Genomic DNA, 21,671 nt, shown 5'->3' on the forward strand with positions numbered 1-21,671 from the left:
CTGAGCTGTCCTATCAGTTACCCATCCTAACACCTACACCCCCATACGTGTATCATATCTAAATTAGACTTGCTATTAGTCTACTATTGGACTTGTTGGACTGTATTTTGATTGAATTTATGGCTCCTGTTAGATTTTTTTAACAGTTCCATGGACGGCTGGGCACATGGAATTAATTGCCTTTCCCAAGGGAGGCTTGTTTTTTGTAGATCATACACTTTTCGTCAGGGAGATATTCGGCTTGGTTAGAAATCAGTGGTGAGACGTTGTATTGGACTTGACGAATACATTTGACTCTGGAATCTTATCACCAATCTCGTTTGAGTGTGTTTCAATTTGAGTAAATTAACATTGAATTGAAATGGGATTGATATAAAATGTGATGAGTGCGTTTGCTCCTTTCTGTTACTCAGTTTTGTACAGAATATATGTGTGTATTATATTGTGCGTGTGTGCAGGTCGTCTGAACTGGTGGTCCACCATGTGCACCAGCTGTAAGAAGCTGCTTCCTCTGGCCACCACAGGGGACGGGAACTGCCTTCTGCATGCTGCCTCTTTGGGTGAGCTACTCATGTACACTTCAGTATATTAACTACACACTATAACCATAATTTCCATCATAGTTTCTTGAAACCAGCTTTGAACATCAAGCTTGGCGTGGAACAACTGTGCGAGTCAGTGTCACAGCTGTCTGATAACAGTTTCAGCACTGCGTCACAGCTGCTGAATCCAGAGAAGGGAGTGAGATAGGAGGAGTTGGAGAGACGAAGGAAGCGGGGGAAAGGAGAGAGGGAGATAACTGACCTATACATTGCAGGAAACTGTAAGCTGCAGAGTTTGCAGGGTACGGGGCATGACAGCGTATTCAGGTCTATGCTGAAGGAGATGGTTGACTCCCCAGTGGGAGGACTGCTGGAGCAGCAGAGGGTAAGGTGCACCAGAGCTAATGTAATTTGCCCTGACAGACAGAAAACCAAGGCCCTTTGATGAGTGATGAAAGACATTATTAGGTAAAGAGGTGAGGTCATTTCTGAATGGTTTATCAACATAATAATATGGCTTTGTGCAGTTAAGAGTTGGGACCTCTTGTTTTAGTCAACTGCATGTGGTGGTGATGTTGTTTTTTGTCCTCAATCTTCACATGCAGTAAGGGCGTTGTTTGTCTGTGTTGATCAGGGATGTGGGGCTTCCATGACAGAGACCTGATGCTGAGGAAATCCCTGTATACCATGATGAAGAGTGGAGCGGAGAGAGATGCTCTGAAAAGGAGGTGGAGGTGGCAGCAAACCCAACAGAACAAGGAGGTTGGGAGAGTGTCCATCATAGCACACTGCACCTCCTAAATGCATCACATCCTCTTTCACTGATAACACATCAATACATCCAGGGATGAGCCACTCGTAACCTCTGTTAATAAGCGTTGATTTTAGCTTCCTTGCTGGGGCACACATTTGGATTTTTGCTGCAAGGAAGATAGTCTATGACACCAAGTATGCATTAGTAGCAGTGTTGCTAATACTGTCAAATCCTCTGCACTTCCACTCCCTTCTCTTGATGTTCATGGATTAAGGTATTTGCCAATCTATTAGAAAAATTGTGTCACCAAAGATAGCTCAGGCAAAGAAGTAGTACAGATGCTCATGTTTTAAAAATGCCCGGGGCATCCCAGTGGCCCAATGATCTAAGACACAACCCATGTGAACGCAGCGTCCCGGTTTGAGTCTGGGCTGGGACCTTTGTTGCTTTTCACCCACCTTTCTCTAATTAGTCATATTTCCTTTTGGCCTCTTCTGTCAAAGTATCCATTAACAGCAAAAATATGTAAGAAATATTTTTTTTAAAAATGCCCACATGTTCGAATTGCGTAAAGCTTCAGGAGATAACCTTGTAGAATCAGATGGAAATAGTGAAAATGAATAATAATAGGGATTGTGTGGGTGAGCACCAGCATGTCCTTATCAGAATTTCCATTTTTGTGTGTGTGTTTTTGCAGTCAGGGCTGGTGTACACTGAGGAGGAGTGGGAGAGAGAGTGGAATGAGCTGCTGAAGTTGGCCTCCAGTGAGCCCCGCACTCACCTCAGCAAAAACGGCAACACCAGTGGAGGGTAAGCTGTTCGGCTCACATACTATACACATTTATCCCAAAAAAAGCCCGCAAGAATAGATACTCTGGACTCCCAAAACACCACACATATTACATTCCTTTAACCAGCATCCAGCAGCGTTTGCTCTATAATCATTGTATAAGATGGAGAACAGAGTGAAACAGAGCAGCAGTGCAAGTTGTGCAGCTTTCATCACACATGCCACATTGCAACTCTCCTGCTGTCTTTTAATGCCTTGTGCATTGAAACACTGCAGGAGGCCCACAGTGAGAACAAAAGTGACCTTCTCAATAAGATGGATTTGTCGGGGTAACTGTTCCCACTCGGACTGTTGCTCTTTCAAATTGCTTCTCTGATTTAATAACATTGTTGAAGCTCACATGTGAGACTGTGCCATCTACTGGCTGCCTTCAGTGCTAATCATTTCTTCCGTAAGAGCCTCCCATGAGCTGTGGGTTACATTTAGCTGCTGCAGGTGATGTGACCCCCCCCCCCCCAGTTTATAAACAAGTGTAAGCGTGGGTGTATCTCAGGGAACAGAAGGCAGATTGGCAGCTGACTCTGGTTTCCTCTTCCTACGCACAGAAACCTTGTGGTTTTCTCTGTTTCCATTTTCAGTGAAATGCACATGCAACGTAAAAACTTTTTGATATACTCGCTAGGTATTGCAGCCGATGTGGTGGAGGAAAAAATTAGATTGAAATGGCATTTAATTACACGAAATATAAAGTGTTCAAACCTCAAAACAAACTATTCAAAGACGGCTTCATTGACACCGTAACATCTGAAAACAACAGCGTCTTTACGTTGTCTTTTTACATTAATTCAGTGTGTTTTCTCAGCTTCCACTCGTTCAGCACAAAGCTCTCTATCACTGAAAATATCCCATTAAAGAGCATAATTTACTCATGTAGTCTGGTGGTTTTAACCTCTCATTGAGTTTGACTGTAATACAGTAATCAGGTTAGGGATGTTTGATGGTCCTAGTGTGAGATCAGCCCCTAAATAGGATGAGTGGGATTCACATATTAAGAGGCTCTTTATTAGAGTAAATTTGGCAGCGTGGCTGTTTGTGTGGCTGACAACTTAATTGTTGCACATCCTCTGGTTCCCTGGTGGTTGCATGCCTGAGAGCTCTACCTCTGCTTTCTTTCCATCTCTCCCTCCCTCTTTCTCTCCCCTGCTCTCTTTCATTCAAACGCATGTATGAACAGATGGATCTTTGTACAATGTTGACCTGTCTGTTAAGGGTAGAAAGCAAAATGGTTCTAAGTGGATCAGATTAGATTACGCAGGCACATGATTAGCACACACGTTTACTATTTTGCAGATGTTTTTCTATCTGTCAATACCAATTCACGAAATTTTCAGAAGTGGTATCCCATGATCTCACAGTGTTACATGTGGGGTTTTTTCTTCTTCTTCTTCAGTGTGGATAACTCTGAGGATCCGGTCTATGAGAGTCTGGAGGAGTTCCATGTGTTTGTGCTGGCCCATGTGTTACGCAGGCCAATTGTAGTGGTGGCTGACACGATGCTCAGAGACTCAGGAGGAGAAGGTAGACTATATCTTGTAACGATCCTCTACAATACAGTAGGTTAGGAAATGGACTGATATTAAATATAGTGTTCTAACTGAATTCCAGCGTTTGCTCCCATCCCGTTTGGAGGGCTCTATCTGCCCCTGGAGGTACCTCCAAGCCGCTGTCACTGCTCCCCTCTGGTCCTGGCCTATGATCAGGCTCACTTTTCTGCACTAGTGTCCATGGAGCAGAGAGACCAGCAACGAGAGCAAGGTAAGCAACCGTACACCATGACAAACTTACATACTCTTAATCCGGTAAAGCTGGTAACATCCACAGGTAGAAATCTGGGAGCTTGACCTCTTCTTTTTAAAAATCCAAAGGTTCAACCGCTGTAATGTGCAATAGTTAGGCAGTCTTTGCTTTTAACTTAGTGTGTAGATTGCGAGAGTGAGGCCGAGTGGTCTGCCTGTCCTGCTAGAGGTGAATAATGTATGAAACAGCAGTCTAATTACCTGTGATCCATTATTAAAACCGGCCAGTTGGCAGCAGGGACCAGGGAGTGGCCAACCTGGAGGGAGAGTGGACAGCAGGCTCCTTCTTCTGACTTGCTGAGCACTGGCCTATATGTTATTGTAGGTCTATATTTCTCTCTCTGAGCTCCCCGTCGGAGGAGTTTAGTTTGTCACAGTAGGTGATGAAGTCTGTTTATGCCTTAGCCTCTTTCACAGGAATTTGTAATGTGGTGCTGGGCAGAACATACTGATTGCGTTATATTGTGGCGAGATTTTCCGTTGTACTGAGTGACTGTTGTTTTTGTCTTGTTTTGCCCGTTCAGATGCCATTGTTCCCACTCCGGATGCATTGCTTATTTTCGAGGTCAGAGTTATCCTCACATGGAGGTCCTTTAATTGACAAATAGAGTGGATCTCCTTGACAACCAGTCTTAGTAGTCACGGCACTCTTCTGTATCTGACTCAGTGGGTGGAACTCACTTGTCATTGGCGTGGGCCGCCGGCCAACTCCGTCTCTCTGTCTCTTTTTCTCACCCTGCAATACAGATACATTTATGCAAACAGTTTCTCTCTTCCTCTTTCTGTGTTCCACCTCTTTCTCTTTCTCTTTCTCTTTCTTGTGCTTTTCTGAGTCTGTAAGGTCCTATTCTTGGCCTACAAACACCAACCTAGTCATTAAGTCAGGGTATGACCACTGCAGACAAGCAGACAGACGTGATTACTAACCTCCTATTCCTGCCCTGAAGTCATTCCCTTTAGTACCAGCAGCACATCAAAGCCACCCTACTCCAAAGCCTATAACTATTCAGCACTCCTACTTTTATTTGGATGTTTTAGTATGACAGAGGGGGTTCTCTTTTTGTCCACCAGATGGTGCATATGTCCAAAGAACCCACTGTAGCTCCATCACAACACGTCTGCATGACTGTACTTTTTTATTCTGGTACACTGTGTCCTGAGATACGATCAGAGTGTGTTTTGTCTGCAGTCTGTCTTCAGGATGTTATGAAAACACTTGTACGCTTAGCTTGGTGCAATTGCATATCACGTGATGAATCGCATTGCATAGTAATGATACAAATCAGTGCTGCTCCGGTAATGTTTGTGTGCATTTATATGTATTTAAGAGGTATAGGTTTGTGTTTTTGTATGATATCATTAGAACCGGGAGATGTTTTATCATTTGTAAATTTCAAGAAAAGTACAGTGTTGCCATGCTGGCTCATCTCCCTGAACAGATGCTAGGCAGACAAGCAGAGGGACAGACAGACAGTCAGACCTAATCTTTCATTGCCAATTAGGCCAGAGTTACCCCAGCCAGCCCCTAAGCCCTCACCACATTACCACATATGGGCAGGGTCCCGGGCTGCTGGGGCCCCAACGAACCAACCCACTCTCCTGACAGTCAGGCCACTGTGTGGACGTCTCAGGTGGAGGGCTGCTCTCAGTTTCCCCCAGCATAGCGAAGAGCATCCGAGGGGCCGTTGGCCCTATGTGTGTTCAGGTGCCAGGGGCTGGGTTAGAATACTGGCTCTTTCTTCAGCCCTCTGTATGGAAGATTATAACAGAGTCCCTCCCAGTAACCTGAGTCTAAATCACACTGACACTTCACGCTACTGCCCCTTTTATGGCCTGCTTGCATGGCTGCTGGGGTTGTATTGATGGTGGATGGTGAAAAAACAACAAGGGAGGGATGACTGCAGTCAGAGGTTATTGCTAAGGATCAAACATTTCTCTTTATTTCTGTTTTTTCTTTTTTTCTGAGCATATCCCAAAAGAGCAATCAAGTGGTTTTCCTGGCTAAGGCAGTCGGGCTAACCCAGAGTCCTGTGCACACGGGTATGTTTTCTATCAGCCCACTTACTGCTCACCTGCTGTGTGATAATGACTGGCTCCTCAGTGGATGCCGCTGGCCATGTCTTTCATCAGCTTGTTTGTGCTCCTGTGGTTGAAACGACGTACTAGTGGAGCTGGTCCTCTGGAAAACTCTGGAGCTATTTCAAGCTCTGGTCCCAATACCAAAACACTTCCAGGTTTTCTTTGGCATCCCATCATCAACCCTCTGACACCCAAGTGAATGAAGTAAATGGTCGTCTTTTACACAAAGACCACCTACATAACAGCGCGGTGTAACCATCCAGCTCTGGCAAGGTTTCACTTCCATATCTATTAATTACTCACCATGCAGTCAGCATAATTAAATTAACATGGCAATCAGAATTAAAATGTTATTTGTTGTGGTTTTATGTGTTAGTATCAAATGTGATGCTTTTGAACTTACCACTACGGTTCCGCTGTTAAAGTCTGCGGCAAAAAAGCTCAGGCTTGTTTATATGCATGACTGCTGTTAACTCTGGTGAATTGGGCCCTTTAAATCTGCAGCTGTGCAGAGTGACCAAAGTCAGGAATTCAAATTTGTGCATTTTCCAGACAGTACAAATTGTTCTTGAATCGTAAAACAGGGGAAACATTGGCTCAGTGTTCCTACTGTGAATCAAACCTTGTAATGGGTGACTTTGTTCTAAGAAGGGAATATAGAGGAGGGAGAATTTACTCTCATTCTGCTTTCATGACACATGGCATGATGTATTCGAGCAGCTCATTATGCACAAACAAAAAATAAAAAAAAATAACAGGCAAAGCAAAGATATTGATGTCCAGTCAAATCATGTGAATAAATGCATAGAAAGGTTATCTACCTCATTTCCAACAGCTGTTTCCTCACAGGTTACACCCAAGTTTCCTCCCCCCTCTCTCTGACCGTATCCCCCCGAACCAAAGATGCAAACTGAGCAAGGCGATGCAGGTCAGCAGCTATGTTGCTGACTGCACAGCTCGCATACCACAGAGGGCTATGATGTCATCCGTGCATAAGCTATGGGAATTGGTCATTCAAGGACAACAAAACAAGGCTGCCAACAGGGATAGTAAATACATTACAGCACACTTTAGTCCCCCGGATCTCAGTTGGCAGCGTTGAATCCCTGAATCTGGACCAGGCCCAAGCGGGAACAACAGCACACATAGCACTTTGGGATGGGGAGAAAGGAGGACAGCTGCATCGTGGGAGCCAGGACGCCAGCTCACAGAGCTCCGCTGCCTGCTGCATGACCCAAGTGGGAACTGAGCGGGAGCTGGTTCACTGTCTTCTGTGTGTGTGTGTGTGTGTGTGTGTGTGTGTGTGTTTGTGTGTGTGTGTGTGTGTGTGTGTGTGTGTGTGTGTGTGTGTGTGTGTGTGTGTGTGTGTGTGTGTGTTTGTGATTATGACAGAATTTTTGGGCAAGTCTGTTCTAGGAAAGACCCTTCTTTAAGAAAACCTCGTTTCTTTTTTTTTTCCCTCTCAGTTTTCATTGCCGCCATACCAATGCTCTTATTACTGTTTGACTCTGTGGCTGCAGGTATATGTCATTCCCTTTTTTAGGTTGATTGTTTAGAGTGCATTGTAATTTGCAGATATGATGAAAAGGCGAGCTTGACATTTTAGGACAGTTTTCTGGACAAGCTTTGTTTGTGAGCAGTGCTGTTTTTTTGCTTAGCGACTGATGGCGTCAGATTCAAATAAGTAATCATGTTAATGGTGTTAAATGTGGTAGCGTGGGTGTGGCTGCACTAATTCTGTAGTGCAGCTCTAATTCTAATTCTTCATCATGTACTTTGCGCCTAAGCAGAGGCACTCGAAAAGAAACGCAAGACAAACAGAGTGAGGATTCAACCTGCAGTTTCATTAGGGACAGAGGAGGGGTGGTTGCTGCTGGTGTCAGTGTCTCTGTGAAGCCCGCAGAGCAGAGCAGCCTATTGGCAGTGGAAGAATTGATGAGGCAGAGAAGAGACTGTATCTTCCATCTGGGGCTGACAGTGAAGGCTGGAATGTCCTCGGCCTAAACAGCCGGTTTCTCTGCTGTCATGTGGACAACAGCCCTCACTCTAGGTAGCCTGAGGAGAGCTGTCATGTGGGCCAGTGGGATCTAGCTAGTCCTCCTTACACTCTTGTTTTGAAAGGCAGCCATGCACTCACAAACACACACACACACACACACACACATACACTCCCGGGCTCTTCACACACTGTAAGCACGCCTCCCACGAGAGGAAGCTTGGTTGGGTGTCTGTTTTATGTTCTGTGTCCAGTGATTAGTGTTGAAAATCTCTTCCTGCTTGTAAGTAGCTGATCATATCAGTGGAGGATGAATGAAATTATTTCAGCACTCCTGCTCTTATCATGTACGGCTGTGTCTGATTGCACTCTGTTACCAAACCAAATCATAATGTGCAGCCCTGATCAGCTGTAGAACTACTCCGTTCAATACAAATCTAAGCAGCAGTCTCATTGTGCAAAGTTTAGACAAACATTTCCTCTTTTATTAGCTAAGGGATACTTCCAATTTAGTACAAACTGGGTTTGGGAACCCAAGAAACACGAGCAGTCAGACGATCAGTGTGTTTTTAAACGAACCGGTTTAGCCAAACTCATTTGGAAATTATGACCCGAGCAGTCAGTCATAAACATTCGTCACAGTTAACAGACTGACTTCCTAGTTCAACTTTGACCCAACATACTTCCCATAGTTGTCCATGCACAGCTTCCCTGTGCATCGAGGGATTATTACTGACATTTTATGTGTGCTCACCTCCAAATAAAATGGTTTAGATCATCAAGCTAAACTTTCAGTTTGTTTACAACCTATCGTCTAAATGCTTGTGTTTGTTGTAAAAATGTTGCTGTGTTCCAGGTCTCTGTAATTACTCTGATAAGTGCAGCGTTACAGTTGCTGATAGCAAAGATTGCCATGAAAATTATATTCTTTATAGGCGGAGTTTGCCCAGATGTCAAGCAACTGTAGATGTTCACATTTTCACTTTTTTTTCTGAGCATTTTAAAGGACATCCCATCCTTGTTGGTTTAAAAGTCGGGACTGAAAGTCACTTCTTGACTTTCGAAAAAGTACTTCACAGACACCACAAGGTCCATTTAGTGTCTGAACAGGACAGCTATGACCCAAGTTGTAATACAAGACTAGACAGGCCAGTACAGTAGCTCCTGAGAACCTGGGACCAGTCTGTGTTACAAACGAAGCAACCAGGTTGAGGCTTTTAAGAGACACAGCCGACTGAAGCCCTTCTTTGTCTGGATACGTCAGTGTGAGTGATACTCACTGGTCACGGTCACTCCTCTGCCTAAAACATGGATGGCAGATAGAATCCACCCCCAGCATACTTGACCCCCCACTGACAGGCATCTTAGATAATTAACATGGCATTATTTTAGCGTGCCATTATGGTGTTACTTCAGCTCTGACACCACGACGGTCTTGTGGCACATTGGGTGGCGTGCAATGTACTCTCCAGTGCTAAAGCTAGACCAAACAAACCTTTTGATAATCTCATCTCTTCCAGCTGTTATCCCCCTGACTGACTCGGAGCACAAGCTGCTGGCGCTCCATTTTGCCGTGGACCCTGGCAAGGACTGGGAGTGGGGGAGGGACGACAATGATAACACCAAGCTAGCCAAGTAAGTCCTGCATAGTATATCACAGGGCGTTGATGCTTATCACCAAAGCAGACAGAGGCACTGACTACGAAAGCAGCCCCACGAAAGGGTGACAGAGTAAAAACTGCAGGCCAAGGCAGTTCTGTTAGTCTCCATACTAGGCTTTATGTGGGGGATTTAACTTTGATTATGGGCTTCAGGTTCAGGTTACTTCAAAGAGTGAGCGGAGAGAGAACAAATTGTGAGTCACGTCAGTCATCCATAGGGTTTCCCAGGAAAGGCCTCACTAAAACACCAACACCCTCTCTGAGTTTAGCAAAGAGTTTATCTAAGGGTTTCTGTTTCACATTCCTGCCAGTCAGGGGGTTAGCCTATCCTTGAACAAGCTGCAGTATGAACAATGCAGATATACAGAGAAGAGATGCTCCAACCACGTCCTAATCCAACCTCTTTATATTACCCTTAATTCATTGCAGGCACTGTTTTTTGAAGGGGTTCTACTTTAATGCAAATGATGAAATGCAGCAGGTTTCATGCTTTTTAATCTCCCGAAATGTTTTTACATCAAAAACAAAAAAATGTTATACTAGACCCATATTCTCACTGTATATGCAATGATGTGCTGGTAAAAACATTTGCAACAGCTATGTTATACCACTGCTTTTTTTTTTAATCATGGGTGTATGTTATCCCACAGTCTCATCTTGTCTCTGGAGGCCAAACTCAACCTGCTGCACAACTACATGAATGTAACATGGATCCGAATTCCATCTGAAACAAGGGTAACTTTTTCTTGCACGTGTGTCTTGTTCGTCATGGTTAATTTACCTCTGGAGAAAGTCCTACATTCCAGATGTTCTCGAAACCAGAGTCTAATCAGTCAGTTTTATTTACTGTCAGAATGCAATAATCTCCGGCATTTACGTGTGTACACAGACAACTAAGTGCTTGTGTGTGAATTTGGGAAACTGGGCTACAGTGGGAAACTTTTAAAGCTCTGTACTCCCCTAGAAAAGAATTTAGAATTATCCCTTAGACCAAAATGCCATGAAATTATCCCATCATTGCTTCTGTTACGTTCTGTATTTTCTTCATTGCTGTGTGCGTTTGTGCATCTCTGTGCAGGCTCCCCTGGCTCAGCCAGAGTCTCCCACAGCCTCTGCAGGTGAGGACGTCCAGTCTCTAGCTGAGTCCATGGACTCTGACCGTGAGTCTGTCGGCAGCAACTCCAACATCAACACCGGCAAGCCCAGCAAGGAGAAGGACAAAGACAAGCAGCGCAAGGACAAAGACAAGAGCAGGGCTGATTCTGTAGCCAACAAACTAGGGAGCTTCAGTAAAACCCTGGGGATTAAGCTGAAGAAGAACATGGGAGGCCTGGGTGGCCTTGTGCACGGCAAAATGAACAAATCTAACTCTGGCTCAGGTCGTAATGGGGAGAATGGAGGGGAAAAGGCAAAGAAGAAGGAGTCTAAGACATCCAAGGGAAGCAAGGAGGAGTCGGGTCAGTCAGCCAGCTCCACCTCTTCTGAGAAGACCACTAGTCCCTCTCCGACAGACAGAGACAGACCCTCTGGCTCCTCCCCCACTGAGAGACAGGACAGTGCAGGGAGAGTCTCAGGGGACAAGATCATGGAAAACTGGAAATACAGCACAGATGTAAAGCTCAGCCTCAACATCCTGCGGGCTGCCATGCAGGGGGAGCGCAAGTTCATTTTTGCAGGCCTCCTTCTCACCAGCCATCGACACCAGTTCCATGAGGAAATGATCAGCTACTATCTGACCAATGCCCAGGAGCGATTCAGCCAGGAGCAGGAGCAGAAGCGGAAGGAGGCCGAGAAGAAGCCCCCTCCCACTAATGAGGTGGCTGCGAAGAAGCCTGAGCATGAGAGTGTCTTCCAGAGGGAGAGATCGGACAGCTCGCCTCCCGAGAGCTGCTCTCCTGTCCTGCCCCACCACACTCACACCTACAACCACAATTCACAGCCCCCGCTGGGTCTCAAGATGCAGGGCAGGAACAGTCCCACTCCTGCAGCCACCCTGGTCTCTGTCCCAGTGCCTCCCCTCACACCGCCAACAGCCTCCCACCATGTCTCCCACCCAGCCCCAGCCCCTGCGCCTTACTCCTCCCCCAGTATTGGTGCTAAGAAACCTGGGCCCGTTCCTGTGTCTGCCCACTACAGCCATACACCGCCCATCCAGAGGCACAGTGTGATTCACATACAAGATGTCAACATGCAATCCTCCATCTTCCAAGATGACTCCTATAAGCCTGTGGTGGGCACCCTAAAGACATGTGCCACCTACCCCCAGCAGAACCGCACACTCTCGTCCCAGAGTTACAGCCCTGCTCGCCTGTCAGGGGTCCGCACTGTCAACACCATAGAGACCCTGTCCTACAATATGCCTGGCGAGCACAAGTCCCACACCTACACCAATGGATTTGATGCGGGAGACATTCAGGACTGCCTGGAGTTTGCTGATGAGGACAACTCATCTCACACCTGGCTCAACCAAGACAAAACCAAAGGGCGGAGCTCTGGAAGCCCTTTGTACTGCTTTCAGCAGCGCCGCTGCAAGAGGGAGAACTGCTCCTTCTACGGTAGGCCAGAGACAGACAACTACTGCTCCTACTGCTACAGAGAGGAGTTGAAACGCAGGGAGAGGGAGAGCAAAGTGCAGAGGCCAGCATAGCCATCACCGGCACTTCAGCCACTTGTCAGCAAGGCCACAGGAGACTTGAGGGAACGACACCATCTGCACTCTGCATTTAAAATAACATGATGGCAAACATTTTCCTATTTTGTTGAAGAATGCTCTTGTATTCCTGTCACCCTTCCCTTGTTAGTAAAGATTATTACTTTATGATGGGGGAAGCAGAACTTGAAACAGTGAGCAGCTTTGGCCAGATATTGTGCTATTTTGTTTTACTTCTGTCTCATTGAACCTAGTCTTTTACTTGTTTTAGAGTAAAAGTCATCTCTGTGATGTAACTTTCTGTATGTGAGGGAAAGTTCTTTATTTTTCAGAGTTCAAAAGATTTGCATCTTCTCTGGAGGGAACATTTTAGCTCTTTTAATCAGTTTGAATGCAATACCTCTGCTTGGTTCTTCAAAATCTCTGTGGAAAATTTGTAGTTGTTTTGCAATCAAAAGAAACTTAATGGGAGATTGACATTAGACATTAAAAGCAATAAATTGGTGATTTTTGCTACACCCTCTCCCAATTTTGTCTATGCACCAATAATATAGTTACTGTAGGTTAACTGTGTCTTGTAAATTGTAAAGGATTGTCACGGTGTGCTTTTGTAAACAATTTGAACTACAGGAATTAAAATGTGTAAGCATTATATATTGTAATGTTGGATTAGGGTGAAATGTAAAACTATCTCATTTGTTAAGTGTACCTCTGTTCTTACCACGGTCCAAGGGTTTGCTGTGTCAGGATTGGACTCAAAATATTGCGTAAGACATCATTTCACATTTTTGCCCATAGTCAGCCTCCTAAAAACCACAAGCACTGCCAAACTGGCTTTTTCAAAAAAAAAATTCGATTCAAATTTTCAAAATATTTTTTGTGCCAAACACTGAACAATGTGCATAGGTCAAATTGCTTCTCAAATATGCAGTGTTTATGGTGTGTTTCCCCGAGTCACCTGTTAACTACTCTATCCGGTAAATGTGTTAGATGAGAAGCATTGTGGGTCGTGAGAGCAGGCTGATGCATATTTGTCTGAAGTGTGGCTACGTGTCTCTTCTCCCCTACACACACTACACAGTGTGCAATCATGCTACTAGCACTATGTGGTGACCTGCAGTATAGATGTGTCACCGATCCAGTGTGAGATTGTCTGTTCTTCTTCCATATCTAGGGGCCGTTAAAAGAAGCACCTGCTGCTAAGAGCACCTCAAGCCTTTGTGATCATCAGTGCTTTAATCAATCAGTGGGTTTGTAAAACCCGGGGCCTCCAAGTGCTTTCTCCTCATTCCACATGACTACAGTAAAGATGCAGTGTTTGTGTTGCTGTTTGTTCTGGTGATGCTTGGATAATGTACCATGCTGTCCTTAACTAAGTGTGTCCTGGCCAAGGATGTCCACTGCTCCCTCGGTTCGCTTCTGCCTCTCTCCTGTACACGCTGCAGTGTTGCTCCTCTTTGTTTCTATGTGACCAGTTCATGGACTCTCACCATGTTAGGATTGTAAGATATGATTTTGTATTCCTTTAAGAGTTTTACACTACTTTAAATTATTAATTTGCACATTAGGTACAGATGTAAATATGAAAAAAATAGTTTATTGTTACAAACGTGTGTCTGTGTCATTTTTGTTTTGTTTATTTTTAGGCTGAGGAATATTTTTATTCAGTACTGTGTTCTGAGAGTTTTAAGATATTTCATAAGAATCCAGGGAGCTCTAAAGGCACTACAATACAGTTGTTTGCCATCTTATTTGCTTTAATCTTCTTTCCTTTCTCACTGGCAGGGCCTAAAAGCGGTTGGAAATGGGTGACATTTCTGTATTAGTGTACCAGAACTTATCAAGACTGAATATGGTTGTGAAGTTACCCAGCATCCTGAAAGGGATTCTCTAGCATATTAGTAATGCATTTTGATAATGCTGGGGGACTTTCGAGAGACAGGTTAAAGACGAACTCCACTGATTTTACACGTAAAGGTCACCACTTTACTCATCATGGAGAATACTACCCAGCCTGTGAAAGCAGTCGTATAATGTCTTATGTACTGTATCTCTGTAGGAAATACAGTACCCTAGTGATCATTAGTGTTATCTTGAGTTAGACTTGAAAGTTCAACTAGCTGACAGAAAATCTGTTTTTAGAAAATCTGGGGGCATGAAAGAGGTATTTCACAAAGAGGGAAGGTCTAACAAAAGATGCTATTCAGTTGTGTTATAGGAACTAAAAGTCAGGATTTCTCGGCCTCTGCTGCACCGTTTGTTTTTTTTGTTTGTTTTTTTTATCTTTCTTTAGCAAATTCCCAGCCTTTACGGAATTGTGATACTAAATCACCGGAGTATGTTTTTTAAAAGTAATTGTAAAAATCGATGCAGCGACTGATTTTTAGTCACTAATAAGGGTCAAGCTCCAAAAAGGTTGGATGCTACAATTCCTATAATGCAGCTCCATAGCGAGACCCCTCTGCTTGAGAAATAGTGATGTCTTGTAAACTTCATGCCTTCAATTTGCAGACGATTACGCAGGCTTTCTGTAAAAAAAATTGAGCTGCGGTTACGCAGGCTTTCCATAAAAAAACGGAGCTGCAAACAAGATAACCCTCTTGACGTCACTATGACATTACTAGGGTTTTTTAGGGTTTTTTTGTCAGACTAGACAAAGAGACATTATAGAACATTATACAAATGTTTTCACAGGCTGTATAACGCCCCCCTCGACAAATACGGCGATCTTCATGTGTAAAATGAGTGCAGTGCTACTTTAAGAGGCTCTTCAAATTTTTAGAATAGGAGACACTGATTTATAAGACTCGGCATTAATGGAAAAAGGTAATTAATCTTGGCTCGGCTTGCTGAATGAGACAACTGAATGAGGGGAAAATTCCCACCAAAATCGGCCTGAGGTTATGGAGTTGAGATTCTTAGGATTGAACTGCCAAGTAGGGCAGCATTCCAGACTTAGAGCCATAACTCTGCTTTATTCCTCCAGAGACGCTTGTTCACTGGCAAGAGGATTGACAGCGAGCAGCGAAACATGCCTTTGAAAAGCAGCAGAAAATCTGCAAGTGCATTCATGTGAAGTGTCCTCACCATTCCTACCATGGCTAAATCTAGTGAGGGCTTGTCACGCCTCGAGACAAATGGTAACAAACTTCGCATGAACGTGATTCAGGGGATATTCAAAGAGAGGTTTAGTCATGTATTTGTCACCAGAGATATGTGAGGATTAATTTACTTAAAGCTTAATTTAATCTTCTAATGCAGAGAAAAGGAGCAGCTCATGAGAATAGCCCAGTAAGAAGGGTTTCATCCTCGTGCATTAAAAGCTGTTTCCAAAGGCTTTCGGTCAGATTATCATCATTGATTTTATACAAGGAAGTCACGATTTTGAAAATACTTGAAGTCTTTAAGTCAGTCCATTTTTGTCAGACTGAAATATTTCAAAAACAATGAGATGGATTACCATGAAATTTTTTTCAACAGATATTCATGGTCCCCAGAGGATGAATCCCAAGGACTCTGGTGATCCCTTGACTTTTCATTAGGTGAAAATTTTAATATATAAGTTACTTTGGTGGATGACCAAATACTTGCAAGCAAAACCATGACAGTCCCCTTCGGCCCCACCTGTGCTTTGTGTTTAGTGCTAATTAGCAAGTGTTAGCATGCTAACATGCTAAACTAAAGTGGTTAACATTTTAGCCGCTCCACATGCGGATGTTAGCATGAGGATGTTATCAGTGAGTTACAGAGCTGCTAGCCTGTCTGAAGACTGTAAGGCCTTGTTAAACCACATAGCACCAACAGATTTTAAAAAGAGAGGAGGAGCATTAATGGCCTGTAAGAGCAAACAGAAATGTAAACATAGTAATAAATCAATCCCTGCACTGTCTGTGAGAACTCCCAAGTACAGTCCTAAGCTCTAAAAAGGTCTGTATCTTTACGTTTTTTTGTTTTTTCCAATAAGCAACCAATGAGTATTAGCAGAAGTAAAATTTGCTTTTTAGAGTGTCCTTTGTCTGTACAGTAGCAGCAGGCTGAGTCGGTGGAGTGAGAGTGAGGGGAAGGTTTGCTCCGTGGGCAGGAGCCTGTTAATGTGTGGGATGAGTTGCATACTTGTGACTGAGCGTATAGTCTCATGACTGAGCTGCTAGAGACAACAATGTGGGTTAGACTCACTTCTCCAACTGTTGCCCCATGCTTCAGGTCACGGTTGTGGACTGCGGCTGCTAATTATGTGGGGTGACTTGTTAAGTTTTGATGATGAATTACAGCTCCACGTGATGTGTAATGTTAGTCACACAATGGCACAGTTAAGGGCCTCTTTCTTCACAGCAATATATCCCGGGCTCTTGCATCCCTCGTCTTCTGTAACCAGCACTGAATGAGACAGAGTGCATTGTCTGCTTTCTTGGATCCCCTCTTCTCAGAATTTCCTTTGAATTTGCATGAGGGACCTCCCTTTGCTTTTCAAGGCAACAAAGAGCTCTATCAGGCATACAGCAGTCATTTGGCAGGCCTCTCATCCTCTCAAACAGTACAGCGAAGCCTCCATGTTGTCAAATTCACTCGACTCATTTCTAACCAGCGCTCAGACCGAAATCACCCGGATACAGTACTTTGGAACCGCCTTTTATTTCCAGACAGATGCATCTGTCTTCTTCCTCACATATTTATAACCCATTGCAGACCTTAACATAACACAATAGTTCATAAATATTGATTTTTATGGTAAGCAGTTGCCTCATTAAGACAGTGAAATTAAAATGTGGGACAATTATGCATATCCACGGGTATATAAATTGAATATTTTAGATCATCTTTGCACTATTCTCATCAACTATTCACATCAACTAGACTGTAAGCAACTCCACCTGACAGAATTTACAGAGCTGCTGTGTTTTAAGCAGGATTGCTGCCTTTGATGCCTCTGCTGCAGTGAGTGGTAATGCCAACCCCCTCCCCACCTCCCATAGCTAAGCCTTGTTCTCAGCCAGTGCCAGCCTCCAATATCTGAGCTCATCCCACCCGCTCCGCAGGATCTAGCGCCAGCCCTGCCATGCACTGCACTCGAGAGTGGGTGGCATCACATGGCCCTTCAGCCTGCCTTCTGGGGTTTGGCATGGAGGAAGAGGGACCTACACACACACACACACGGGCCTCTGTGTGATTAGGACCACTGCTGCTGCTGCTGCTGACCACATCTCTCCTTCTTTTTCTGTGGATTAATTCAACTGAATCTCAAAGTCAGCGATGCCCACACACCTCAGTGGAGCATAGACCCTTTTCCAGCTCTCAGAGCCACCCACGCTCTAGACTTTGAGTGTGACTAGCTTGGGTGCACCAATCAGCACTGGGTGACAACACCCACCCACCCGCCCCCTTATCCTCATCTTCCATCCCTTCGCACACTGTACTATACTTTCCCTCAGACAATAAATTCAAAATAACTCATGGCACTCTGTAAATACCGGTGCTTGTTCTGCGTAGAGAATTTCACCCGGAGTCTGGGTGTCCAGGAGCTGGTTATCCAAAGAAAAGGTGTGACTGAAGTGATAAATCAGTCAAACCGAAACCACCTCATCCGCCCCCACATCCTGTCTACAGGGTGATACGAGCAGAGATGTTCTCTCAATGCTCATATAACACTCTGTACCTTGCCCTGCATCTGCAGCAGTATAACTCACTACGGTGGAGAGAAAGTGTGTAATCTCGAAAATAAACACTTGATTGAAAGACATTCAACCCAGAGAGAATACGTGCCTCACCCACGAACTTATAAAACCCCAAATATTTCTTGAAATAAAGCGAGATATGTGTGAATTAGCTCAGTCATTGGTCTGCATGGGGACTATGGTGAGATTCTACTGTTGCATGACCAGAAGCTCCACAGGATTTTGACAACAGCTCCCTGCCAAAATTCAAAGCTTAAGACAATCCAAAAAAGTGGGTTAAATATACACACATTAAAACTAACTATGCAGAAGTCCCCCATGTTGCCACTCAAATATAAAAACAAGCTCTAGGAACATGCCGGCTGTGATGGCACATCAAGTTGTGTGGCAGTGCCAGGGGCGGCAGCTTGTCTGCTTGTGTAGCGTGCCGTGCTGGTAGCTCCAACCTGCCTGGAGACAGGAGGTGTACAGATTGAGCAGGGAGAACACCGGGCTCCTCAACAAGAATTTTAATGCCGTCGTTCTTTCTCTTCCTTCCTGTCTCACTGCACATTGCATGATTCATTATGAGCAGGAAAGGCCACGCCTGTGATCTCTGCTGGTGTTGGTGGGCACACTCGGCTTAAGAGAGGAATAAGCACGAGTTGGCAGTGATCTTTCACAGCAGCGAATGCAGATGGAGTGAGAAACTTTCACGGGGGAGACTGCAGCTTGTAGTGAATCATCCGTTCTTCTGAGCTTGCAAAGGCTCTGGGTACATACACTTCACTAAATTCAAATTCAAATTTAATCCCAACACTGTTGCAGAAGTTCCCAAGATTTTTTTGCATTTGCAGGTGGCTTTGCTTTCACCTTCTGTCTAGTTCCATGGGGTTTAGGTCCGGAGACTGTCCTGGTCCTCCATCTAGTCACCATCTAGTTCTTTCCTTTAATTTTTTGGGTCATTATCTTTCTGAAGGATGAACCCCTGACCAACCAGTCTGTCTTCCTTTTGTCACTTGCCTTTTACTCACCATTCTAATAGCAATGTGCAGTGCTACTTCCTGCAGTACACTGTTGTCCTAATAATACATCAGAGGGTGTAGCAGCAAAGTTTGTTCCAACACTGCCTTTGTACAGACAGGGGGTTTGTAAGTCATTAGCAAAAGTTAGGGGAACCTGTAGGACCTGTTTGCATTCACGTTACTTCCATTGCTGCAGGGAAGCTGTAAATTAACCAGTTTTATTAAATTTACATAATTTTTCAGATTTGGTGACCTAAACTTTTTCTTCTTTTTTTTTTTTTTTTTAATCTTGAGCATCTTACCACTCACCTTTGTACCATGTAAGGTTGGTTATTCACTCGACTTGAACTGCTGAAGTTTCAATAAAAACTGCAAAATGGGGGGTGTTGTGAAACCTTTGACCGGTAGAGTACAGGAAACTTCACACAATTTATCAGTCTATTTGGCAAGAAAATACAGAGTGCCCAGCATTCAGCGCCCCACCCATTGTTGATACCCCTGCAGTTACTGTAAATATTTGCATAGGGGAACAAGGTGTACTTCCTGTTGCAAGAATAATACTGAAGTGCAAGGCAGGCTTGTGAGAAAAGGCTGTCTAACTGAGGAATATGGCCCTTTTTCTATAGTTCTCTGATGTAACTCTAAGAGCCTGCTTTAAGGTTTGTAATGTTTTATAAATGTAAATGAGAAACTTCAAGGGGGGACTGACCCAATTCTGATATTGAAGAAAGATTGCGTAACTGTTTCAAGATTTAAAAAAAACCCACATTCCTCCAAATGTAAAAATTGAATTCACAAGCAATAAAACACACCCATGCCCAAGTCAGTACAGTGAGGTATTTTTTCCTTTCTTGCCATAAGTTAGATGAGAAGATTGATACCACTTTCATTTCTGTCCAGTAAATATAAGTCTACAGCCCGTAGCCAGTTAGCTTAGCTTAGCATAAAGAATTGAAATAGGGGGAAACAGCTAGCCATTCTCTTTCCAAAGGTAACAAAATCCATCTACCAGCACCTCTAAAGTTAATTAGTTAACATGTTATATCTTGTTTGTCTAATCCATACAAAAATCAAAGTGTATGAACGGCAAATTGCGCCAGTCGTTTTTACATTTTTGGATGTGTTTTTTTGTAAAATGAGCTAATCTAACACAGTGTAGCTTCATCTTTACCGTACAGACATGAGAGTGATATCAATCTAATCATATTACTCTCAATAAGAAAGTGAAATACATGTTTCCCAAAATGTTTTCCCAGCATTCATCATTTTCCTGTCGTGTGTTAGTTCCTGTTCATTGTGAGTGTTCAGTGTCACCTCAACAGAAAAGGAACACAAGTTTTTAGCTGCTTATTTTATGAATTTATTTCCAAATGTAAACTTCACTATTTCATGCATACAAGTTATGACAACATACATTATTCAACAATCTGTTATTTTTCATATTTGCATAGGACATGGTCACAATATATTGTCTAACATGTAAAAAATAATGCCATAAAAAGGTACAGCAGAGCAGCTAAGACCAGCACATTAAAAGTATGTGGAATCCGAGGAACTGTACAACTGTAATACTTGAATGTAGTGATTTTGGTTTGCTGAGAGAAAAAACAAAATGACACCTGAAGGTTAGAGTGAGGTCATTGGATAATGTACTGGCCATAGCTGGGTCGAGAGTTATTTACAGATTAGATTTTATTGGTGCCGAGAGGGAGAGCAGCACCATGGAGTCACTACAACAGGCAACTGATGGTGATGGGCAGAGGAGAAACACAGAGGTATCAAGAGAGCAACATTACACTGAGGAGGTACACTGAGGACAAACAGGTACAGGAAAAAGGAACCAAAAGGCCCTTTGTAATCAAAAGGTCATTGACAGCACCGTGTGCTGCATAACTTGGAACAGACAAATCCTTTAAGGGCAAAAATATCCAACGCTTGAGTAAAAGAGATTTGTCAGGGTGCTTTTATAGAGTACGGAGCAGACTCCGCACAGTGTCAGTTCTGGCAGTGGAGCAAGACCACACGTTCAGTGAAGGGCACTGACAGGTATGGTCTGCTAATCTGCCTACTCACTCAGTCTTTTTTGTTTCTCGTCTTTTACTCATTCAGAATTTGTTTGCTCGTATGATTAAATGGATTTTGTTCATTCAAGTTATTTAAAAAAAAAAAAAGAAGGAAAAAAAGTTGCTTATTTGAGATGTAGAAAAAGGTCCATATCAAGCACAACATCCATTGATCAACTTTTACAGCATATAAAGTTGAGCCCAGGGGTCCAAACGGGGTTGGGTTCAAAATTACTGCAACATTCATCTTTCTCTTCAAAGCCTTTGGTAACAACTTGTAACTGTGGAGCCTCTGATGAGCTGTGAGAACTCAACGCTCCTTCCCACTGCTCAAGAACCACTCTATCCTTTCATGGCCGTCTCTTAAACTTTATCCTCACCTTAAAAAGCCTCAGGCCTTTGTCATGAGGGAAGACAGGCTCTGTATGTCCTTAACTTTAAAATATTGCATGTATGGTTTTCATTTGAATTGGCTTGGCCGACACAAAGAGCCTGCAGGGAAGAAAGGAGAGATTAAACCTGGGAAATGTTGACAATGAGAAACGTACCTTGTGCACAACTCACAACGTGTAAAACCCCACAGTCAAGACAGACTTCTATTCAT

At 43.8% G+C, this 21,671-nt stretch overlaps 1 protein-coding gene across 1 annotated transcript in view; it reads left to right on the forward strand.

Annotated features, from left to right (window-relative positions):
- otud7a (OTU deubiquitinase 7A) overlaps positions 1 to 13,866 on the forward strand; it is a 37,063-nt gene extending 23,197 nt beyond the window's left edge. Inside the window, exons 6-13 of the mRNA XM_040132058.1 lie at positions 459 to 560; positions 1,177 to 1,304; positions 1,994 to 2,106; positions 3,537 to 3,664; positions 3,752 to 3,901; positions 9,538 to 9,652; positions 10,329 to 10,413; positions 10,757 to 13,866. Coding sequence (XP_039987992.1) covers positions 459 to 560; positions 1,177 to 1,304; positions 1,994 to 2,106; positions 3,537 to 3,664; positions 3,752 to 3,901; positions 9,538 to 9,652; positions 10,329 to 10,413; positions 10,757 to 12,325 — 2,390 coding nt within the window. The 3' untranslated portion in view covers positions 12,326 to 13,866. The remainder of the gene's footprint in view (positions 1 to 458; positions 561 to 1,176; positions 1,305 to 1,993; positions 2,107 to 3,536; positions 3,665 to 3,751; positions 3,902 to 9,537; positions 9,653 to 10,328; positions 10,414 to 10,756) is intronic.
- The last annotated feature ends 7,805 nt before the right edge of the window (positions 13,867 to 21,671 follow it).

The sequence above is a fragment of the Xiphias gladius genome, chromosome 8 (genome assembly GCF_016859285.1).
Source record: "Xiphias gladius isolate SHS-SW01 ecotype Sanya breed wild chromosome 8, ASM1685928v1, whole genome shotgun sequence".
NCBI classification, from domain to species: Eukaryota; Metazoa; Chordata; class Actinopteri; order Istiophoriformes; family Xiphiidae; genus Xiphias; species Xiphias gladius.